Consider the following 20,795-nt stretch of genomic DNA (forward strand, 5'->3'; position numbering starts at 1 on the left):
GGGGCGGCCGAGCCCGCGACTCACCGGTGTACAGCAGGAAGGTCTGTGCCCCGGTGGTGGCCCCGAAGGTGGCGCAGGTGATGGCAGGGAAATGGCTCAGCTCCCGGTAGCAGGACCACCAGCCATCTGGGTGGGGGCAAGCTCACACCTCAGCCTGGCACAAGGGCCCTGGGGCACCGGGAGCGGAGGCGACGCTGGTGCCGGCACCACCATCAGAGACGCCAGGGATGCTGAGCTACATCATTTATTGGGGGGCAGCAGGGGTGGAGGGCCGTTAGCACTGCAGGTGCTTGACCAGCCACAGCGCCATGTTCATGAAGCCGTCAGCTTCGGCCTCAACGCCAGCCAGCGCGTGGCCATTTCCCGGGTACAGGAGCAGCCTGGAGGGGAGAAGGGGGTTAGCACTGTGCCTGCACCTCCACACCTGGGCACCCAGCACCCCACTCACCGCGTGGGGACCCCGCGGGCCTTGAGGGCACGGTAATACTCCAGCCCCTGCTGGGGGGGCACTCGCTGGTCGTCCTCCCCCAGCATCAGCAGCACGGGTGCACGGACCTGCAGGAGTGGCACCGCCTCAGCGCCAGCACTGCTGGCGGGGACACAGGGACAGGGATGGGGACAGGGACGTACCCGGTCGATGTAGCGCATGGGCGACTTGTGCAGCATCTCCGTCCACTGGGCCGGATCCGGCAGCGTGTCGGGCGTGTAGGGCAGCCCCGTCTCTGTCAGGCACCTGCAGACAAGAAGGACGGGGACACGTGCGGGGCTGGGGTGATGGGGGGGCAGGGACGGTGGTACTCACCAGTCAGGGATGTCGGTGGCAGCCACCATGGAGGCAATGTTCACCACCGGGTTGCGGACTACACAGGCGTGGTAGGTGTCAGGGAACTGGCCGAGGAGGTGGCACGCCAGGAAGCCTCCGTGTGAGCCACCGACAAGTGCCACCCGGCCAGCGTCCAGCGATGACTCCTGCAGCACCCGCTCCACGCAGAGCTGCCACCACAGGGGACACCCGCTAAGGCAGGTGGCCCTGCTACTCCTCCTTGGAGGTACCCGGAGGCGCGTGGGGTGCCTTGGGGTCAGGACCACGTGCTGGGGCCATACCTGCACATCGCGCACATCCTGCGTGCCCACATTGCCCGGCAGGGAGTACACGCTGTCCTGGCCGAAGCCCAGCGAGCCGCGGTAATTCACTAGGGGGTGGGGGGCAGCGTCAGAGCCCTTCCTCCTCCTGCCCCAGCCCCACAGTGGGGGCCATGCCAGCCAACAGTGCCCAGGCCCCCCGGCATCACTCACCCAGCAGCACGGCGAAGCCCATGCGGCACAACGCCGCTGGGTACAGCATCCACCCAGCCGTGAAGACGGAGTGGGGACCCCCTGCGAAAGGAAAAAGGGGGTGACACTGCCTGGCCAGGGCTGGGGCACAGCAGGGGAGGGTGGGGGGGCAATTTCTTACCATGGGGCATCACGACCAGGGGGTGCTTCTGGGTGGTGGGGCCCTCACTCGGGCACAGCAGGATGGCATCGAAGTCCAGGCCCTCTGCAGAGGCAGGGTGGGGGGGTCAGAGCTCGGGGGGGGTGGTGGAGCCCAGCCATACTGGGGGTACTCACTGTACTGGGGGTGCTCCTGCTCTGGTGGGGGCTGCAGGGTGCGGATGCTCCAGCTGATGCCAGGCACGGGGGCGGCATCCTGCAGGCAGACCCACTGCACCTGCGCCTCCAGGCCGGCGCTAGGCAGGACAGCCACTTTCTGCGTGGGGAGAAGGGTCAGTGCCAGCCCCGAGAGGGGCTGTTGGGCGCTGGGGAGGGGGCATCACCTTACCAGTGTGTGGGGGCAGCTAGGGGTGGAGAACCTGGCCACCAAGATGTCCCGGTCGATGGTGAGGACAGACCAACTTCCCTGGGGGGCATCTGGGGAGGAGGGGGGTCAGACCTGCAGGTGTGATCCCCTCCCCAGCCCTGGCACCAGAATGGTCCTGCCAGCCTGGCACTCACCAGCGGTCAGCAAGGTTGTGGCGCCCGTCACCGTATCAACCACGAATATGTCCTAGGGGCACGAGGGCAGAGTCTAGTGCAGCCCTGACCCAGCCCGGCCCCCCTGCATGCCCCCCTGCTGTCCTGGCACGGCCGCCCTCACCTGCTGGCTGCGCTGGGCCGTATCCAGCACGAGCCTGCGGCTGTCAGCCGCCCAGCACAGCGCCGGCAGAGCGCTGCAGTAGATGCCTGGGAAGGCGCCTGTAACGAGAGCGGTGGTGCTCAGCATCCCTCTGTGCCCCCGCTCCCGATGCCCCCAGGGCTGTACTCACCCCATGTCTGCCGCGGCACGTCCGCCAGCACTGTGCTGGTTTTCTTGGTGTACCAGTCGTACTGTGGGAGACGTGGGACGGGATGAGTTTTGCAGGGTCTCAGCCTGCCCACCCTTGCTGCATGCCAGGGAGAGGGCACCACCACCTCCCTGCCAGCTGCCACCCTGGCACGAGCCGCCCTGCCACCGCCCCCTCGTGTCCCACTGGTGTCCCCTGGGGCTGCTCACCATGCGGAGGCGGCTGCACTGCTGGTGGGGGCCAAAGACGTTGTTCTCCAGGTAGACGATGCGGCAGCGGTCGGGGCTGAGCCGCGGGGACCACACGGCCATGTTGTTCCCAGAGAGTGGCTCTGCATGGGCATGAGGGGATGGTGAAGGGCTGCGGGGAGCCAGGGCACCGGCGGGGTTGGGGCGCGCTGCTCACCACATGCCCCACTCGTAAGGTCCACGTAGAAGAGCGCTGACCTGCCGGCAGAGACAGATGTCACTATGGGGCCAGGGGGTCTGCCTGTGGGGCGGGTGCCCTATGGGGACTCACCGGCGGTTGGTGCAATGCTGCAGCCCCAGGCGGAAGGGCTCAGGCCACCAGCCCACGAACACCACGCCGGTGTCGTCAGGGGACCAGAAAGCCTGCAGGTAGATGAGTGGTGAGCGGCTCAGCCTGCTACTGGTCCCCGAAACCTCCCTTCTCCGACACCCTGGGGCTCCCCATCCTGACCTGGCCGGGAGAGAGGTGCTCTGGGATGCCCTCCAGCACGGAGATGCTGCTGGCCTCAATATCCATGACACAGAGGACGGGCACGCTGCGTTTACTCAATGCTTCCCCCCAGTCCTCGTGGTACACGAACTGCTCGCCCTGTGGCAAAACCCTGTCAGCCCCACGGCTGCCCCACTGGACCCCACCAACCCCGGGGCAGGGGGACCCCACCTTGAGGGGCACATCCGCCTTCTCAGGGCACCCCACATCCTCGCTGGAGCCGCCCAGCTCGGGGGCTTTGCTCTGGAAGAATGACTCAGCCTTGGGACGCTTCTTCTCCGCCACATAGAGCAGGTGGGTCTCCGAGTGTGACCAGGCCAGGCAGCCAAAGTGGTCTGCAGGGGTGGGTCAGGCACCGGCCACCATGTCCCCCCCGAACCCCCACCTCCCCCACCATCCCCTGCCCCTCACCGTCGTCGTAGACGGTGCCGTGCTTGTCCAGCGCTGTCAGGTCAATGCTCTTCACCTTGCAGTTCTGATCCCAGACCTGGGGGCAGAGATGCCGGAGCAGCCCCATGCCGTAGCATGGATCTGGCTCCAAGCCCCAGCGAGTATCCAGCCCACCCTTGACCCCCGCCCTCACCTCCAGAAACTGCTTCTCCTCTTTCTTCTCCTTGCCGGGGACCTTGCGCAGGACGGCCTTCAGTGCCCCACTGGGGGACTCCTGGCTCAGCAGCCTGCAGGTGGGTGGGCACCCGTCAGTCCCCGCCATCGGCACCCCCAGGGGACGCCAGCGCAGGGGGACAGGATGGGACAGGACGGGACTCACTCATTCTTGATCTCAGAGCAGGTGCCGGCAGGCCCCGAGTAGACGACGGCGGCCCCGTCATGGAAGATCAGGTACTGGCGGCAGAACTTGACGTTCTCAGCCCGTGCCAGGTCCCGCTGCGACCACTCTGTGAGAAGCGGGGTGAGGACACCTGCAGTGTCTCCACCAGGCAGATGGAGACCCCTGCAGACACCGATGGCAGGACACCCTGCTACGTACCAGTGTAGAGGCTGCAGTACTTGCCCCCATACTGGGTGGTGACATCGGGGCCAAGGCAAGCGGCTTTAAGCCCCGGGTGTCGGCTCAGCTCCCGGTACAGCTCCACCATCTCGTCCGCACTCGACAGCACCTGCGTGACCCATCGGGGTGGCTGGGGGGACTGGGGGGGTGGTAACTGGGGAGTGGCCGGGCAGAGGGGGCAGTTACTGGGGCACCAGGGTACATGGGGGTGATAAGGAGGGTACTGGGGGCAGGTTATTAGTGGTGCAGAGCTGGGGCAGTTGTACTGGGATACTGTAGGCAGTGCTGGGGGTGCCCAGCCAGGGCAGTTACTGGAGTAGAGGGGTGCTGGGGGCAGTTACTCTAGTACTGGGGGCAGTTACTGGAGTGCCAGGGGCAGTCCTGGGGTACCAGTGGAGGGCGGTTACTGGGGTGCTGGGGGCAGTGCCTGGGGGTGCAGCGCTGGGGCAGTTACTGGGGTACCCCGGGCATTAGGAGGGTACTGGGGGCCGTTACTGGAGTACATGGCGGGGAACAAGGGCAGTTACTGGGCGCAGTACTGCGGGTGCCGAGCCAGGTCTCTTACTGGGGTACCAGTGGGTACCGCATGGGGGGACTGGGAGGGCACTGGGGGCAGTTACTGGGGGGGGGGCAGCCCCGGGGGCGCGGAAGGTACCGGAGCACCGGGGGCGGGCGGGTGCCGGGGCTCCCCGGGAGGGGCGGTGGCGGTGCCCGGGATGGGGCAGGGATGGGGCAGTGACGGGGCGCGGGGCCGTGGGCAGGGACGGGACCGGACCGCACCGCACCCCCCCGCCGCTCCCTCACCGGCTGCTGCATGGCGCGGCGGCGCGACCACCGTCACTTCCGGGACGGAGGGGCGGGGCCGGCGGCAGCTCCCATTGGCTGCGGCGCTCGGGCCGCCTCCCCGCGTTGCGGCGCCCCCTGGCGGGGGAGGGCGGCGCCGCGGCCGGAGTCGTCGAGGTTGGGGTGGGCGCTCGGCCCCCGCCGGCCCCTCCAGCCCGGAGACACCGGTTCACCCGCGGGACCCCGTTCGCCGCCGTAGCCGGGGGCCAGGGATCGGCTCCGCCGCCTTTGGGCCAGCCCGGAGCGGTTTCCCCGGCGGCTGGCTGCGGCACGGGGGGGGGCTCCGTGTGCAGGCCGGAGGGGATCAGGCCCTCGGTGGCCCACAGGGACCCCCCAGCCCAGCAGGCCCGGCTGTGGGCCACAGATCCCGCCGGCGCTTGGTGTTGACCAGGCCCACCAGGCTGCCAGCCCAGCCGCCTCCAGCGTGCTGGGGGTCCGGTCCCTCCCGCTCCCCGCAGGCAGGCAGGAATTGGGGCCAGTCCGTGTTTTGTGTCAAGTCCTTTTTATTCTGTTCCCACAGAAACACCTGGTGAGGGGGCAGCTTCTGGGAGGGAGTCACGACACAGCGGCGGGGCGGTACGGCACGGTACGGCACGGTACAGGGTCACTACGGGTGGCACAGAGCACAGCAGACACGCACACCGTCACAATGTTCAGAGGGAGCGCACCCGGCATCGCACTTCCCGCTGGAAAGGGCGCCCGGGGCTCAGCCATCCTCGGCACCTCGTCTTGACACCCCCCACGTCCCCCCCGTCCCGGCTGGCAGAATGCCACGATTGGGGCTGGGGGCCCGTCGGGGTGGGCTACGGGCCCCCGCTCCTGGTGGGCAGGGAGGCAAGGTGGCAGATACGCTCGGGCGGCAAGACGGGCCCCAGCGGGGGTCTCGGTCCCGTGTGCGATGTACACACTGTACATGTATTTACAGCGCGAGGAGCGGCGGGAGCCAGGGGCCCGGAGGAGGCGATGCACTTGTCATCGGCGGGAGAGGCGGCAGGTGGGCGCAGGGACGGGGCTCTCCTTCGTGGGGCTGCCCCATGGGAGCACCCCGCTCCCCCCGTCCCACGGCCACCGGCCTCTCCCCCAGCCTTGGGCACTGGCAGAGCTCCCTGCCAGGGAGCTGCAACGGAGTGTGGGCTTCCCACGGCGACCGGGTCCTCGATAACGAGTGCATAAATCTGCTAAGAGCTTTCAGTACAGCGATGGACTGATGGAAAAGAAAAAAAGAAAAGTCCAGGCAAAGAACAGCAAGCACTGAAAGGCGGGTGGAACCGTGCAGAGAAGGAGCAAGCCATGCTCTACGACGGGACAGACGGTCACAGGCGCTAGGGCTGCCCTTTGGCAAAGTGGCCCTCCGTGGGTCGAACATGCCACGAATTCATACGCACGGGTGGTTGATAAAGAGTAGTTACCGGGTCGCTCGGCGGCAGGCGTTGCGATGAAACCCTTGGGCGCGACATTGAACGGATCAGCTATTCACAGGTCTTGTTCTGGAGTCGTGTTATTTCGTTGCATAGAACATCAGGCGGGCAAGCGGGCGGCTGCTGCCCGCCGCGGGGGGCACTGGGGGGGCTGCCGCCGGCGTGGGGAGGCGGCGGGGCGCGGGCGGCGGTCCACCGGCGAGCCCCCTCCTCAGGCTGCCTCCCCCCACCCTGGGGAACCCCCTCCTGGCGGGGCGAGCGGGCTTTGGCCGCCATGCCGGCCGTCCCCACGAAATGGCTTGAGAAGGACTTGGATTGCACAGTAAGAGGAAGGATACTGCCGGAGGCAAAGCTCTCCTGATCTTGTTCCACGGGATTTGTGCTCTTTTGTAGCCTCCTGCACTCTATTGCTTCTACAGACGACAGCCCGTGTGCTAACTCATCGCACAAAGCAAAGAGGGAAGAGGATTTGGTATAAAGTTGTAAAAAAAACCAACAAAAACAAAGCCCCAAACCAAAATAAAATGAACCCAGAAAAACTGAGAAAAAAGGACAACCCCCCGACGATGCCCCGTGTCCCCCCCCCCCCGAGTGTGGATGAGGTATACACAGAAATCAAAGTGGGATGATTAAGGCTGTTCTTGAAAGAAAAGGGGTGCCCAGCGGCGGGCGCGCTGGCTGCATGGCGAGGGCGAGCGCGGCCCTTTCAATGCTTCCAATGGCTTGGGGGCAGTGCCGCGTGCCGGGACGGGCGCCCGGCCAGTGGCCGCATCAGCGACAGCCGGCCGCGCCGCCTGTCAGAGTCCTATGGCCTCTTATTTCGGTAGTGAAACAGTGTTAGGTCCTAGCTGAGGCGCTCCAGGGGCTCCCCGGCGGGGCCGGGAGCGGGACGCAGTGCGGGGGCAGACAGGGTCAGGAAGGAGGAGCGGCACCCGCGGCGCCCAGCCCTCGGCTCGCGGAGGGGGGAAAAACCTGTGAAGAGGCCAGAGCTGGGGTTCGGAGGGAGCAACTCTGCGTATAATCTTGAGAAAGGGCCGCGGCCCGTCACCTATGGGGCCTGACCCAACGGCACGGATCAGGCCCGTCCCCTCAGGGTGGCCGCGGGGGCAGAGGATGCATCCGCCCGTGCCCGGTGTTGGGGCTCGCCGCGTGCCGCACCGGAGCTGCTTGCCAGGCATGGGGGTGTCCGCCAGGCCCCCGTTCGGCTGCCGTTTGGTCCAGCATCCAGGGATCGCCCTGCTTTCAAAAGCTTGTGAGAGACAGACAGAGAGAGAGGCATTAGCCCGAGCGGCAACATCCCTGTAGAGGGGACCCTGCCGAGCGGCAGTGCCGGCCCGAGCAAACGGGCGGCGTCGAGCCAAGAGTTGCTGCCGGCGGAGCAGCTGCTGCCGCCCCCGCGCTGGACAAGCTCCCGGCGCAGAGATTGGGCCACCCAAGCCTTCCCCGCAAACCCAGGGTCGGCACCAGCACCCGCATGGCATCGGCCCGCGCGGCGCTGCCGAGGCAGGGGAAAAAAGCCAAGACCCCACGCCTTGGCCTGGGGCCGGCGCTCGGGGATGAGGACGGGGACAAGTGGCCCAGCGGGAAGGGAATGGGGCTGCACCGTGTCCTTCCCACCATGGAAGCTGGAAGTGCGGCGGGGCAGGGCTCAGCAGGTGCCAGGGGACGCAGCGGTGCTGTGGGAGCCCCGGGGATGGCATGGCAGAGGGGACGGGTGTGATGGAGGGGACCGGTGTGTGGCTGTGTGCCGGACACTCACCGTTATACTCAGAGTCTGGAGCCGCGTGCTGAATTCTCTGGCTTCTTCATAGGTTTTTCCACTACAATGACTCAATCTCCACTCGCTTCCCAAACTCCTGCAGCAGGAGGGAGCGGGAGGGTGTCAGGCGCAGCCGGGGCAGGGACAGCCCACGGCACAGCACCCGGCACCGGCTGCACTCACCTTGTGCCGTTCTCTCACCAGAACGAAGTGAACTTCTTGCCAAAAGCCGACACCGCTGCGGGGAAGTGGGAGAGGCATCAGCATGGCGCAGCCAACCTGGTCCCCCACCTCCCCGGCCCCCAAACCGCTGCTTTTGCCCCAAACTGTGGCAGCACCGCATCCCGCCGGCTGCTCCCAGCCACCCCTGTGGCACCCAATCCCATCCGGGTGCAGAAGAGCATCACTGCTCCATTCCCGTCCCTGGGAGCAGCCCTCACCTTCAGTCAGTTTGCCTGCTTGTTCCGCTGCTCCCCCCGGCAGGATTTTGGAGAAAACGCTCTCTCCTTCCGCCCCCGGCTGCCCTGTTGCCGGGCCGGTGGGACCACGCGGCCCGGCTGCCCTCGGCCCGGCCTTGCTGTCTGCTGAGGGATGAACGAAGCCACCGTTAGCAGGGGACAGGCCTGAACAGGGGGGCTCGGCTGAACCCCCGGGGTGCCAGGCAGCCGGCGCGGGGGACGACAGCACCGCGCCACTGGGCCCACTGACCTGCTCCTCCCAGGGGCTGTGCCACGGGCGCTCTCCCCGGCTGCTGTGGCACTTTCGCTGCGGGTTTGGATGCATCCGTCTGCTCCGCTTTTGGCTGGAATGGGGAAAAGAGCTCTCAGGGCTCGCCTTCCCGGCAGAGCATCTTCTGGGGGTGGCCGGGCTGGGAGGCAACACCAAAACCCCCAAACGCTGTGTGAAAATGGTCCCGTAGCCCCAAAAGTGGCAGGGAGGGATCCAGGGCACAGGGATGTCCCCTCCCAGGTCCCCTTGAGGGGACAGCTGCTCCTGCAGCACCCAGGGGCGGCCGTGGTGGGCTCACGGGTGAGATACACCTTGCCCCATGGCTCCTGTCCCCAACCCTTCCCCTGTTAGCCCCTGGCCACGGCCAGCCGGGCGGGTCCTGGGCAGAGCCGTGGGGCAGGGAGGCAGCTGAGCCCGTACTTACCGCTGCCGCTGCGTGCCCACCCGGCTGCGCATGGAGCGTGGCCGGCACCTTCCCAGCTGCCTGGGCTGGTCCTGGCTGCTGCTGCGGTGGCCGGGACGATGGGGGTCCCTGTGTCCTGCCCCTGGCCTCAGGCTGCGCCGCGCCGGCTGGTTGGGCAGCCTGCCGCCCCGCCGCCTGCTGCCGTGCCGCCTGCTGCCCTGCCTGCTGCTGCCTGCCCGCCGGCTGCTGCGGGTGTGCGAGGGGCTCCGGCTTCGGCGCTGGGGCGGCCGGCCCGTGTGCCTGGGGGGTCTTCTGCGCCTTGGGGGTCTCGGCACCGTGGTGGTGAGCAGCGGGGCGGGAGGACGGGGGGTACTCGGAAGAGCTGGGGCCATAGGATGCAGGCCCGCGGGACTCAGGCTGCTGCACCTTCTTGGAGGTGGCTGGTGGTCCGTGGCCACGGGGCTCGTGGCGGCTGGGATCCCGTGGGTGCTGCTTGGCAGAGCGGCGGGGGGGCTCGTCGCTGGCGTGCCGGGAGGTGCCGGTGTGGCGCCCGTACTCCCCGTGGTGCCGGTGCTCACGGTGCTGGGGGTAGTCGTCGTGCTGCCACGGGTCCTCGTCAGGGGGCTCGTCGTAGTCGTGGTAGGTGTGCTTAACTGAGGGTCTCTTCTGCGAGGAAGAGTGGCCACCGTAGTGCCTGACCCTCTCCGCCCGCGCCTCCCTGGGCTTATCAAACCAGTCTGTCTCCTCCTGACCCAAATGATAGGCTTCAGAAACCAAAAACAAACCACAGTCAATCTCTCGCTCGAGGCCGCCCGGGCAGAAGCCATGCAATGAGGCGGGAGAGGCAAGCAGCGGGCACGCGCGTGGGGGACAGCCCGCGTCGGTAGGGACAGGACACGGCACAGCACGGCACGGCGAGGCACCGCGCGGGACCGGCAAACACCGAACACCCGGGGCAGGGGGAGGAAGGCACGTGTCAAGCAAACTGAGGCGGTGAAAGTGTCTCTGCGTACGAGCGGACGGGCATGCCCCGGGGAAGTGCCATGCTCTGGGGTGGTCACCATGGGGAGCCGTTACCTTCGCTGTCCGAGACAACGCAATGGGCATCGTCCATGCCGTAGCCCTCCTCGTGCTTGTACGAGTGACTCCTTGGCACGTCTTTGATGTGCTCTTGCACATCAGGCAACGAGTGGCTGGAGCAGAACTGGGAGCAGGGGTCCCCTGCTGACTGGGGGCCAGGTCCCCCAGTGGCACGCGACCCCCCCACCGCCTTCCCCAGGGGGCTGACGGGGCTCTCCTCCTCCGAGGGCTGCGCACGGACGGGCGCCCGCCCGCGGCTCTGGCTCATGCCGAGGGACGAAGGCTTGGAGCTGCCTTTCTGGGAGCGTTCCATGCCCTCCCGTTCGTAGGACTTGCTCCGGCCACCCGACTCCCGGATGGAGGACTTTTCCACCCCGTAGCCGGAGGAGCGGGTTCTGCTGCCAGCAGAGTAGACCCTGTCATCCTCATCCACCAGATCCCGGCTTGAGACGCCATAGTACTTCTGCTGCTCGTAGACGTTCTTCTTCAGGCCATAGGTGATCTCCTCCTGCAGCTTCTTGGCCCTGGAGGCCACGTTGCTGCTGCCAACCGAGGTTGTCACCGCATAGGAGGCTAGGTCTGACTCCACGTCTTTGGCTTCTTCAATGGGGGAGAACTTGGAGATTTTCTGCTCCATGCCCTGCTTCCTGTGCTTGCTGCGCTTTGAGGAGATGACAGCGGGTGCCAGGTTCTTGGATGAATGCTTTGGCAGTGCTGCACCAGAGCCGTGCTTGTCAGCCCGCGAGGAGTGCCGGTAGTCACTGTCCCCGTAGTAGTAGGACGAGCTGGCAGAACTCCCCAACACCCTGCCATTGCTCTCCATGCCTCGGTGGTAGCTGTTTTTCCCTCGATGATCAGGGCCGTGGTGGTCGTAGATATCCTCCTCAGATTCCTCCTCGGCTTTGGCGTAGCAGCAGGGCCGGCTGGAGCCCTCTGTGTCCACCAGCTCGCTCTTCTCTCTGCCATGGCGGCTGTCGGCACCCGTGCCCACTGGCTCCGCTTTCTGGCCCTCCACTGCCGGGCTCTCCTTGGTGAGCTCGCTGATGTCCTCGATCATCACGTAGTTACGGGGGATGTTCTGCTCCAGGCTGGTGTAGAGGGACTCAGAAGAGAAGCTGGCTGAGGGGCCCTGTGCCGCACCAGCTCTCTCGGCCGGCCGGGCCTCAGGCGCCTTGTACTGCTCATAGCCGCCACTCGCCGTCGTGACGCTGAAGGTGACGTCGGGGACGGCGGAGGAGCTGGTGGCTGCACCGATGACCTCGTAGTTGGTGGGGATCTTCTGCTCCAGGTCAGCCAGCGATGTCTGCCTTGGCTTCTGGTGCCCGCCGGCCACCTCCGCCAGGCTCTGGAAGAGGGCGGGCTGTGTTGCTGGCACGGCGGCCGCCCCAGCGAAGGCGCTCGGGGCTTGGTAGGGGTTTTGGGGTCGGAAGCCCGGCTGGCCTGGGGCTCCCAGCTCCGGGTACGTGGCGCCAGGGGCCGGGAAGGCGCCGGGCGAGGCGAAGGCGGGCAGCGGGGCTGCCGGCAAGCCTTCCTGCGAGGTGCTGGCCGTGGGGTACTGGGGGGGCTGCAGGCGCACCGGCGGGAAGGCGGCGGGGGTCTGTGGGGCAGGGTAGGGGTAGGCGCCATAGGAGGCGGCGGTGGCGGTGAAGTCGGGGTACTGCCCGGCAGGCATGGGGCGCAGGCTGGCGCCATCGTAGGTGGCGAGGCGCAGGCTGTGCAGCTCGCTGTCGGACAGGTAGTCGCGACGGTCCCCGGGGCAGCGCAGGTAGGGGTGGTCTCGCCCTCCCCCCCGCTCCTTCAGCAGCGACTCTTTGCGCTGGGTGATGCCCAGCTCCAGGTACTTCAGCTTGGCGTCGATCTCCTTCTCCTCCTCGTCCAGCTCTGCCTGCTTCTTCCGCAGCTTGGTGGCCTCGTGCTCCACCAGCTTCAGGTCGCGGTCCAGCTCCTTCAGCAGGCTGGCCTTGGTGACTGGCGCGGTAGCCTTAGGGCCCAGGCTACTCAGGTAGAGCTGGGGGGTGGCCGGACTGGCTAGGGGGACATGGGGCTCCTCGGGCGGTGGGCTGGGCAGCGTCCGCTTCACCTTGCGCGCCAGTGGGCTCGACTGCAGCCCCCCCACCTGCAAAGCCAAGGGACACCTAGTCAGAGGTGCCGGCGGGTGGCCCCCCGTGTCCCCCTGCCCCAAGCATCACAGATCTCCTCCTGTGCCCCGGGGTCGCAGCGAGGTGGCCCACTGTGCACGTGTCCCCCCACGCACCGAGGAAGCAGCATTTATGTAAAAGCGCAATAAATAGGATGGAAGTAACAGGCAGGGCGCTTTCTGTGAGTAATTACCGGGGGTGGCAGCCAGCCAAGCGCTGGGCCGGCCGCGTGCATGCCGCCGCCTGTCCCAAAAACTGCTTTCCGTCCTCGGGCGCTTGGCAGCGGGGCTCAGGGGAATGACCTGAGGCTGCTGCTGCCCTGGGAATTGCCCCAGGGCTCTTGGCAGCCCAAGGCAACTTTGGGGTGTGGGGGCAAAGGTGGCAGCGAGAACTGCTGCAACCCAAAATGGAGCCGTGCATGGCGGCTGCTCCTTGGGAGAGGAGGGGGACCCAGCTGGGGCAGGGGACAGCCCTGATCCTGCCACCCAGCAGCAGCTCTCATCCCATAATGGGCTCGTGCAGCCGGTGGAGCTCCAGGGCGTCCCTTTGGCTGCTGGCTTCGGTGCAGGCGTCTGTGCCCACCGGCTGCCATCAGGTGCTGCAGCCTTTTAAAATATTAATTGCCGCAGCACTCATGAAACCGAAATGTCCTGAGATACCTCCTGGGACCGTTCCCCGAGGGAAAGGTTCTTCCCCGCGCTGACCTACCTGGCTGCTGGGGAGCAGTGGGTGCTGGTAGAGGGAGAACCTGTCCTTGCCGGCCTCCTCGGCAGTGGGGCTGATGGGCTTGGGGTCGGAGAGGGAGCGCTGCATGGTCTTGATGGGACGCGGCAGCGTTTGTTGGCGCTGGGCCGAGTCGGCGAAGTGCTTCTGCGGGGGGACGTGAGCCTTGTTCAGCCGCTCGCTGGTGGCAAAGGAGGACTCCAGGAGGCGATGTGGGGACAGGGGGGAGACAGGCGAGTAGAGGACTTGGGGAGAGCGGGGTGGCTGGCGGGTCACCAGCTGGGAGAGGGACTCAGCCGGCAGATGGGACTGGTAACCGATTTCCAAGGGATCTGGCTTCTTCTTCTCAAACTTGCCCAGGGTCTGCTGCCGGACAGCATGGGGGTCCAGGGGGCCCGTGCTCACCATCTGAATGTTGGTGGAATAGGGTGGGATGGTGGTGGGCACCGTCAGCTGGGGGACCACGACACCAGGCTGGGGGGCTGGCTCTGGCTCCGTCTGGCAGGCCAGGCTCTCGCCCCGCTGTGTCTTCTCTGGGGCCGAGATGTACTTGACAATCTCCACCCGGGGGTCGTGGGTGGTGATGTGGATGGAGGGGGAGACGCGGAGGAGCTGGTCGGGCTCCGTCTGCACTGAGCAGTCGCTGATGGTCTGGATGCCCACGCTGGCCGTGCCGCGGGTTGTCCCCTCCGGTTTGCCCTCGGCACCGGCCTCGGCGTGCCGCGAGGGCCGGGAGCGCCGGCGGCGCACGGGCTGCTCCCACTCTCCACTGTCCTCCTCGTCTGTCTGCACGCTGCAGTCGGCGCTGCGCCGCGTCCGCCGTCGCCGCGACAGCAGGTACCGCTCCTCGCCGTCCTCCTCGTCTGTCTGCACGCTGCTGTCCGCCGTCTTCCTCGCTGCGAAGGCCTCCCGTGCCCCCTCCTTCTCGTAGGCGTCCCGCAGCCGCGGCATTGAGTTCCTCTTCTTGATGCCCCGGCCAGGCTCCCAGGGCTCCTCGGCTTGCAGCGACATGTCCGAGGCCGAGCTGCTGAGCGGCCGCTGTGGCGTGGGGTAGCGGGGGCCTGCGGGACCCTCCGGTTGCACCTGGCCTGGCGGTGGCCATGCCTGCCCGTTGTGTGGCGGGCCCCGCGGCACCTCAACGGGCCCCTCGGGCAGACGGGCGGCAGGCTCGGGGAAGGCGGTCTTCTGCCGCTTCTGCTCCTCCAGCTGCTGCTGCAGCTGGTGCTGGAGCTGGTGGATGTGCTCGAGCTGGAGGCGCTGCTGGGCGAGCTGCTCCCGCTGCAGCGCCAGCTGCGCGTGCCGCTCCTCCTGCTGCTGCTGCAGCACCTGCTGCTTGATGCACTGCAGCTCCTGCAGCTCCCGCTGCACCAGCAGCTGCTCCTTCTCCCGGTGCCGCTGCAGCTCTGCGCGCTCCCGCTCCAGCTCCTCCTGCAGCCGCAGCTGCCGCAGCTTCTCCAGCTCCACGCGCTCCCGCTCCAGCTGCAGCACGTGCTCCTGCTGCTTGCGCTGCCGCTCCTCCTCCCGCTCCCGCTCCTCCCGCTGAGCCCCATCCGGTGGTGGCTTGGGCGCTGCGGCCGCCTGCCCGCTCTCCTTGCCGGCTGCCGGTGCCACCGGACCCTCAGCACGGGGAGCAGTTGGCGGCGGCTCTGCTCTCTGCAAGCCACTGGCGGGTGCAGTGGGGACTTTGGGCGCAGGGCCAGTGCCCACCGGTGCTGCTGCTGCCGTGCTGACAGGCTTGCCCAGGTAGACAGGCGTCTCCATCATCGAGGCTGCCGGGGCTGGCCGGACAGGGGCCGGGTAGCGGTAGAGGCCCTGTGCTGCCAGCGGGACGCGGGGAGTGACTACCGGCAGCCTGGCGAGGCTGGCCAGCGGGACCGCCGCCACGCCGCCTGGGCCGTAGGGTCTGTACAGCCCGCGCAGCATGGGCCGCAGCACCGAGGCCGGCTGGGTGGTGATGGGCAGCGTGGAGGCGATGGGTGTGTTGATGGTGGAGTAGATCATGCCGTCGGCGGCTCGCACGGTGGCGGTGGAAGGGAACATCTGCCGGACGGCGCTCAGGCGGACGCCGGGGACGTTGTACTGCGCCAGGCTGCCGAAGCCCTGCCGCGCCTCGGGGAAGGTGGGGTTGTACATCCCGCCGGGTTTGGGGGGTGCGGGGCCCTGCTGCTGAGCTGCCAGCCCCCCTGTGCCCCCTGGTCCAGCCCCGGGGCCGTAGGGCAGCAGGTCGGGGCCGTTGGCATGCCGGCCCCCATACTGGTCCATGGAGTTGAGAGCGGCACACATGCGGCTGATCTCACGCGCCGTGGTGGCACTGTAGTGGGCCAGGCTGGACTCCTGGAAGCTGGCCAGGTCCCCCCGGGGCGAGAAGCGATAGTCGGAGTAGATGTTGGAGGCTGAGCTGTACCTCCGCATGGGGAGCGGGTGGCCCAGCATCTCCGTTGGCTGGCGGAGGTCAGAGAAGGAGCCGTACTGCAGCCCCTGGCCCAGGTAGCCCCCCTCGGCGAAGCCCACGCTGAAGGAGTGCTTCATAGTGCTGAGGTCCACGGCGGCGTCGCCTGCCGGGGAGGGGAAGGGCTGATCCCCCTTCGTGGGGTAGTAGCTCATTCCGATTTCAGAGAGGTTCGTGTCCGACATGGAGGAGTAGAGGCGGCCAAAAGTGCCGGTGGGGTAAAACTTCTGCTCCTCATATAGCGCGGGCGCCGGGGCCGGCTGCTCCCGGTAGGGGAAGGTCTCCGGCAGCTCCGTCTCTCTGCTGCCATAGAGGGGTCCGCTGGCTTTCCGTCCAGGTGCTGCCACCTCCCCAGCTTTCTTCTCCGGCATCTTGGAAGTGGGGTTGAAAGCGCCAGTGCAGCTGCCACCAAAGGGGAACTTGTAGACCACGTCGCAGCAGGCCACCTGGCTCTCCGGCTTCACGCCTGTGAGATCCAGCACGTTGGCTGGAGGCTCCTCCTTCAGCACTTTGGTCACTGGGCCAGTGGCTGCCTCCTCCATCTGCACCATCATCACCTGCGACTTCTTGCCACCCAAGGCAAGGAGAGGGCTCTGGCTCTTCAGCTCCACTGGCACTGCCCGATACAGCTCCGAGCCTGGCTCCGGTGGGAAGGGCTGCTGTAGGCCGCCGACGTTCTGTGCCCCGCCGGTCTGTGTGATGAGCATGTCCTTCTTCACCATCTGGCCTGGCATGCCGTACCTCGCAAACTTGGTCTGGGGTGGAGCAGTGGGCTCAGGCTTGCCCCCGGCTGCCGCGCTGGGTCTGACAGCAGCCGTCTGTACGCCCTGCTCCACCTGCTTCACCTGTGCCAAGCATACCGGGCTCCCGGTCCCCTGTCCGAAGTCCACCCGGCTCTGGAAAGGGTCTCCGTAGACCACAGGCTGCTTGGGCTGCGAAAGGATCATGGGGGAGGCGATGGCCAGGCCGGCGGTGCTGGCTGCCGCGATGATGGCGTGGGGCTGCTCCTGGGCGTTGAGGTTGATGATCAGGGGCTGGATGGCTGTGGACTGACGGCTCGGGATGTGGTCCAAGGTCAGGCAGTACTTCCTGGCCTCGGTGGCCAAGGAGGTGAGATCCATGCCTTGGTCCGTTATGATGATGGGGGCAGACTTCAGCGCGGTCCGTAAGTCCACGGCGTTAGTGCTTGGTGCCTTGGGCCCCGGCTCGACCCGGGATGTGCCGGGGATGGAGGAAATGCGGCAGAGGGAGATGTTTTCCGCAGGGAGCGCTCCCCAGCCGTACAGCCCTGTGATGCCATCAGCAGCTGAAGTCACAGCAGGTGCCTTCGGGGCGTGCTCCTTCACCGGCTGTGCCCTGACATAGGCACCCGGTGGCTGCTCCGGCTCCGGTGCCTGGCTGTAGCCATGTGCCGGCAGCTGCCGGCTTGGCCTGGTGGGGGACGAGGTGGGGGACGTCAAGGCGCCGGAGCCAGGCGGCTTGGTTTGGCTGGCTGCGTCGGTCGCCAGCGTGATCAGCATGAAGGGGGAGTCCTGCGAGGAGGGCTGCCGGGTCAGGCGCGGCGAGCCCGCCCGGTGTGGTGTCTGCGTCCCCTGTGCCACCATGGGGGAAGAGGTGGCAGGTCCAGCAGTGGTGGCAGTGGGACCCTCGTAGGGGAGGAGGGGGCTCTGTGTCTGCGTGGAAAACTCTGCTGTGGCCTTTGCGGTGCGGGTGGGACTCTGCGTGGGGGAGGTGGGCGAGAGCGGAGGGCTGGAGCTCTTGAAGAAGGGGTACGCCTTGGGCGGCGAGGGCTTGCTGTCGCTTGTGGCTGGGAGCTTCTCCCTGGCTGTCTGTACGCTGATCTCCACCACCGCCTTGCTTCTGCTGGTGTCCTCTGTCTGTGAGCCGTAACTGACGGTGCTCTTCGCCAGACTGTAGCTTCTGCCAGCTATGGATGGGGCCTCCGGAGCTGGGGAGCTGTAGCTGCGGGGAGCAACCCCGGGGCCACTTGACGCTGTCGTCACCGTGCTGGCACCTTTGCTGTAGGCGTAAGTAGTGGCAGCAGCCTTGGACACTGGGCTGGGCACTGCCGGAGCACTCTGGAGCTTGGCTAGGTCTTGCCCCTCTTTTGCAAAATGCTGGGTGACCCGGACGTCAGGAATGGCCTTTCCTGTGCTGCCATCGGAGGTGGCAAAGGAGACGGGAGCGGAGAGCTGTGTGGGGCTGGTGCCGGGGGTGAGCGGACCGCCGTTCTGCTTCATCAGGTCGGCGTAGGCGCTCTCGGCGTTGAGGAAGTGCTTCTCCGGGTATGCCTCCTCCTGCCCCTTCGCCTTCTCTCCCTGCTCGAGGGCCAGGTCGAAGGAGGAGGACTGGTGCATCCTGGAGATGCTCTGGGAGGTCTGCAGGATCTCCTCGTACACCGCTCCCGCCTTCGGCAGGGTGCTTGGATACCCGGGCTGGGAGGGGCGCGCTGGGCCGCCGTCGTACTGGTACTCCTCGGCGTACTGGTACTCGAAGCCGTTCTGGCCCTCGGTGCCATGGTAGCCAACCTGCTGGTAGGTGCTGCCGTAAGAAACAGCCGGCTGGGCTTGCTGGACCTGCTGTTTCTGCATCATCTCTGCCTTCCTCATCATCTCCTCGTAGGCTTCCTCGGCACTCTTGAGGGGCTTGCTGGCGGGCTGGCTGGGGCCGGTCTCCCCCTTCTCCGTCGGGGAGTACAGCGACATGAAGGTGGGCAGGTTGTACTCACTGCCCGACTTGTACAGCTTGGAGGCCACAGCGTCGAAGCTTTCGGCCTCGGAGTCGATGGAGGGCGAGTACTCGGAGCAGGAGGAGCGGTGCAGCTCCTCCATCTCCGCCGCCTGCCGCAGCTCCTCGGTGGGGGAGGCGTCCTCGATGGGGGAGAGGTTGCTGGGGGGAGTTTTGGAGCGCTCCCTCCTCCGCTGGGCCCTCAGCTCCTCCTTGTCGCGCTTGGTCTTGCGCGCCGTGCTCCGGATGCGCTGCTGCTCCACCTCCCGCATCTTCTCCTGCTCCCGCAGCAGCTCCTCTTCCTCCCGCAGCTCCTCCTCCTCGGACGAGTCCTCGATGGTGGGCAGCAAGGGGCCGTGCGAGCGGTGGCGAGCCTTCCTCTGCTGCTTCACCTCCTCCAGCCGCTGCCGGCGGCTGGGGCTGCTGTCACTGTCCTCCTCCAGGGAGGAGATGGAGGTGGGTGAGGTGCCCGAGGTGTAGCTGGGCGTCGTGGCCGGCAGGGTGGAGGAGTACTCACCCCGGGAGCGCTCCTCGGGGGAGCCCGTCAGGCTCTCCATCTCCAGCTCGGGCTCCCGGTCCAGGCTGGTGTCTGCCTCCTGCCCCATCTCCATCTCCCGCCCGTAGCCGGTCGTGCTGTTCAGCTCAATGGTTTTGAAACGACGCAGCCCCCCCTGGGCTGTGCTCAAGTCGTCGCCCTCCGCTGCCTCCAGTTCTTTCCTTTCCTCCTTGTACAGGCTGCCGGGGCCGTGCGGCAAGCGCCGCTTGGCCGATGCCGGCTCTTTGCCCTTCTCCACCTCAGCCTTCTGCCCGGCTTTGGGGATGCTATATTTGGTGCGCCTGTAGCCTTCCTCGTCCTCCTCCTCCTCCTCGAGGTTGTCCTCCTCCGCGCTCATCTCCATGATCTGCCTCCGCATGAACTCCTCGTCGCTCACCTCTGCCTCCTGGCCCTTAGGCCGGGGGGGCACCGGGGAGAAGCCCCCCTCGCTGCTGTCCTCCACATAGTCGTGCCGCAGCTTGCTGCCGAACTCATCCGAGGACTCCGCGCTCTCCCGCCGCTCCCGCTGGTTCTCCCACTCCAGTGAGTCCTCATCCTCCTCCAGGATGTCCTCCAGCTCCTCGTCCGAGTCGAAGGCCTCGGGGGTGATGGAGAGGTACCGTGGCCGCTGCCGCTGCCGCTGCTCCTCCCGTGGCTCTGGGCAGCTCTTGCCGCGTTCGGTGGGCTCTGGTGGGGTGCCCCGGCCTTCCAGGAGGGGCCGCATGCTGCTCTCCAGCTTGGTGAGCTCGGAGGGGCTGGGGGGGCTCTGCCCAGCCAGCCCGGTGCCGCTCAGCTTCTCCTCCTCCTGCTGCACCAGGCCGGTGATCTCGCTCTGCGAGCTGGAGATGCCGTCGGAGGAGTAGCCGGTGTCGCTCAGGCTCTGGGGGCTGCGGGACAGGTCCGGGGGGTAAGGCTTGCTCCCATCCTGTGGGCGAGGGATAGCACAGCGTCAGCCACGGGCAGCTCTGGAGCTGCTCTCCCTTCTTCCCCGCAAATCCTCCCCGGGGGAGCATGCAGAAGGTCTGGGCAGCGCTGGGAGCGCGCCCGGCACGAAGGCTGGGGGATGCCCTGTGTCCCCCCCCTCAAAAAAGGCAGGTGACTGGGCGTGCTGCAAGCAGGGGACGGCACAGCAAATGTCCCCTGGGGGCGTGGGCATTGTGGGACTCATAAATACGTTTAAAAAACCAGGCCCCGTCAGTGTTATCTCTCCCGATAACCAACAGGAGAAGGCTGTCTAATGGCAGCATCGATTTTTTAGTAGCCACTACAGAGGGCCAGTGGTGGCAGAGCCCCAGCCCTAAGCCTCGGGGTACCAACGGCCGTGTGCCCTCCCCTGCCTGCACCGGGAGAAGCCCAAGCACCGGGAATTGCCGGGGGTGTCTGGGGTGGGGGCAGCCCTCGCACCCTGGTGCCCGGCCAGGCTGGCGCGGTGGCACCGAGAGGACAGGAGCTTTGCCAGCAGCCCCTGTGGGGCACGGCCGCCTTTTAATGAACTTTAATTTCCCTGACTGACAGCCATGCAAAGCAGCCTTCAGAAGCAGGGCGGCACCCAGCACCCTCATTAGACGCCAGCAGAAATAAACAGGCCCTTTTAACTGACGTTACAATTAGGCAGCATTGGGGCAAACCGTGGGGAAAGCGCCGTCACGCTTGGCCCTGGTGCTACTGGCAGGGCTCATCACCCCCACGGAGGCACCGTGGACCTTATCTGATTTCCGAAGTGCCAGCAGACAGGGATGCCAGGATGCAGTTGTCCCCTCCCAGCCGATGGGGACCTCCCGCTGCGTCCCCTCCCCGCAGCGGGGCTGTGCTGGCTGCATTGGGATGGGTGCTCTTGGGGGAAAACCATCCCGACGCAGCCAAGCTTTTCCCCCAAAATGTATTGAATTTTAAAAAAGGTGGGACTGTGAGCTTGAAAAA

General features: G+C 66.8%; 2 protein-coding genes across 3 annotated transcripts in view; both read right to left on the minus strand.

The window, feature by feature from the left end:
- Positions 1 to 175: 175 nt before the first annotated feature.
- LOC134521738 (acylamino-acid-releasing enzyme-like) lies at positions 176 to 4,948 on the minus strand. The gene is made up of 22 exons (XM_063348574.1): positions 4,876 to 4,948; positions 4,051 to 4,180; positions 3,832 to 3,958; positions 3,646 to 3,739; positions 3,474 to 3,549; positions 3,234 to 3,397; positions 3,024 to 3,161; positions 2,844 to 2,935; positions 2,730 to 2,770; positions 2,534 to 2,655; positions 2,307 to 2,367; positions 2,138 to 2,235; positions 1,996 to 2,047; positions 1,823 to 1,911; positions 1,612 to 1,750; positions 1,457 to 1,540; positions 1,297 to 1,377; positions 1,105 to 1,193; positions 803 to 993; positions 631 to 733; positions 449 to 555; positions 176 to 380 (listed from the first exon to the last, which is right to left on the minus strand). Exons 1-22 carry the CDS (start codon positions 4,885 to 4,887, stop codon positions 275 to 277), a joined length of 2,196 nt encoding a protein of 731 aa, XP_063204644.1. The 5' UTR covers positions 4,888 to 4,948; the 3' UTR covers positions 176 to 274.
- A 1,960-nt stretch (positions 4,949 to 6,908) lies between these two features.
- The window catches only part of BSN (bassoon presynaptic cytomatrix protein), a 102,754-nt gene continuing 88,867 nt past the window's right edge, over positions 6,909 to 20,795 (minus strand). The window contains exons 5-12 of one of the 2 annotated variants that reach the window (XM_063348573.1): positions 13,150 to 19,800; positions 10,301 to 12,419; positions 9,245 to 9,987; positions 8,800 to 8,893; positions 8,532 to 8,672; positions 8,275 to 8,329; positions 8,092 to 8,188; positions 6,909 to 7,581 (exon numbers count right to left, since the gene is read on the minus strand). In XM_063348573.1, coding sequence (XP_063204643.1) covers positions 8,289 to 8,329; positions 8,532 to 8,672; positions 8,800 to 8,893; positions 9,245 to 9,987; positions 10,301 to 12,419; positions 13,150 to 19,800 — 9,789 coding nt within the window. In that variant the 3' untranslated portion in view covers positions 6,909 to 7,581; positions 8,092 to 8,188; positions 8,275 to 8,288. Of the gene's footprint in view, positions 7,582 to 8,091; positions 8,189 to 8,274; positions 8,330 to 8,531; positions 8,676 to 8,799; positions 8,894 to 9,244; positions 9,988 to 10,300; positions 12,420 to 13,149; positions 19,801 to 20,795 lie in introns of both variants that reach the window. The other variant, XM_063348572.1, reaches the window with a different exon arrangement.

The sequence above is a fragment of the Chroicocephalus ridibundus genome, chromosome 10 (assembly GCF_963924245.1).
Source record: "Chroicocephalus ridibundus chromosome 10, bChrRid1.1, whole genome shotgun sequence".
Classification (NCBI taxonomy): Eukaryota; Metazoa; Chordata; class Aves; order Charadriiformes; family Laridae; genus Chroicocephalus; species Chroicocephalus ridibundus.

Excerpts from the sequence above, each read along its gene's own strand:
- LOC134521738 (XM_063348574.1), bottom strand. Across the intron at positions 3,550-3,645 it reads AGGAGAAGCAGTTTCTGGAG|GTCTGGGATCAGAACTGCAA; the intron begins GTGAGGGCGGGG and ends CTCTGCCCCCAG. Across the intron at positions 1,912-1,995 it reads CACAACCTTGCTGACCGCTG|ATGCCCCCCAGGGAAGTTGG; the intron begins GTGAGTGCCAGG and ends CCTCCTCCCCAG.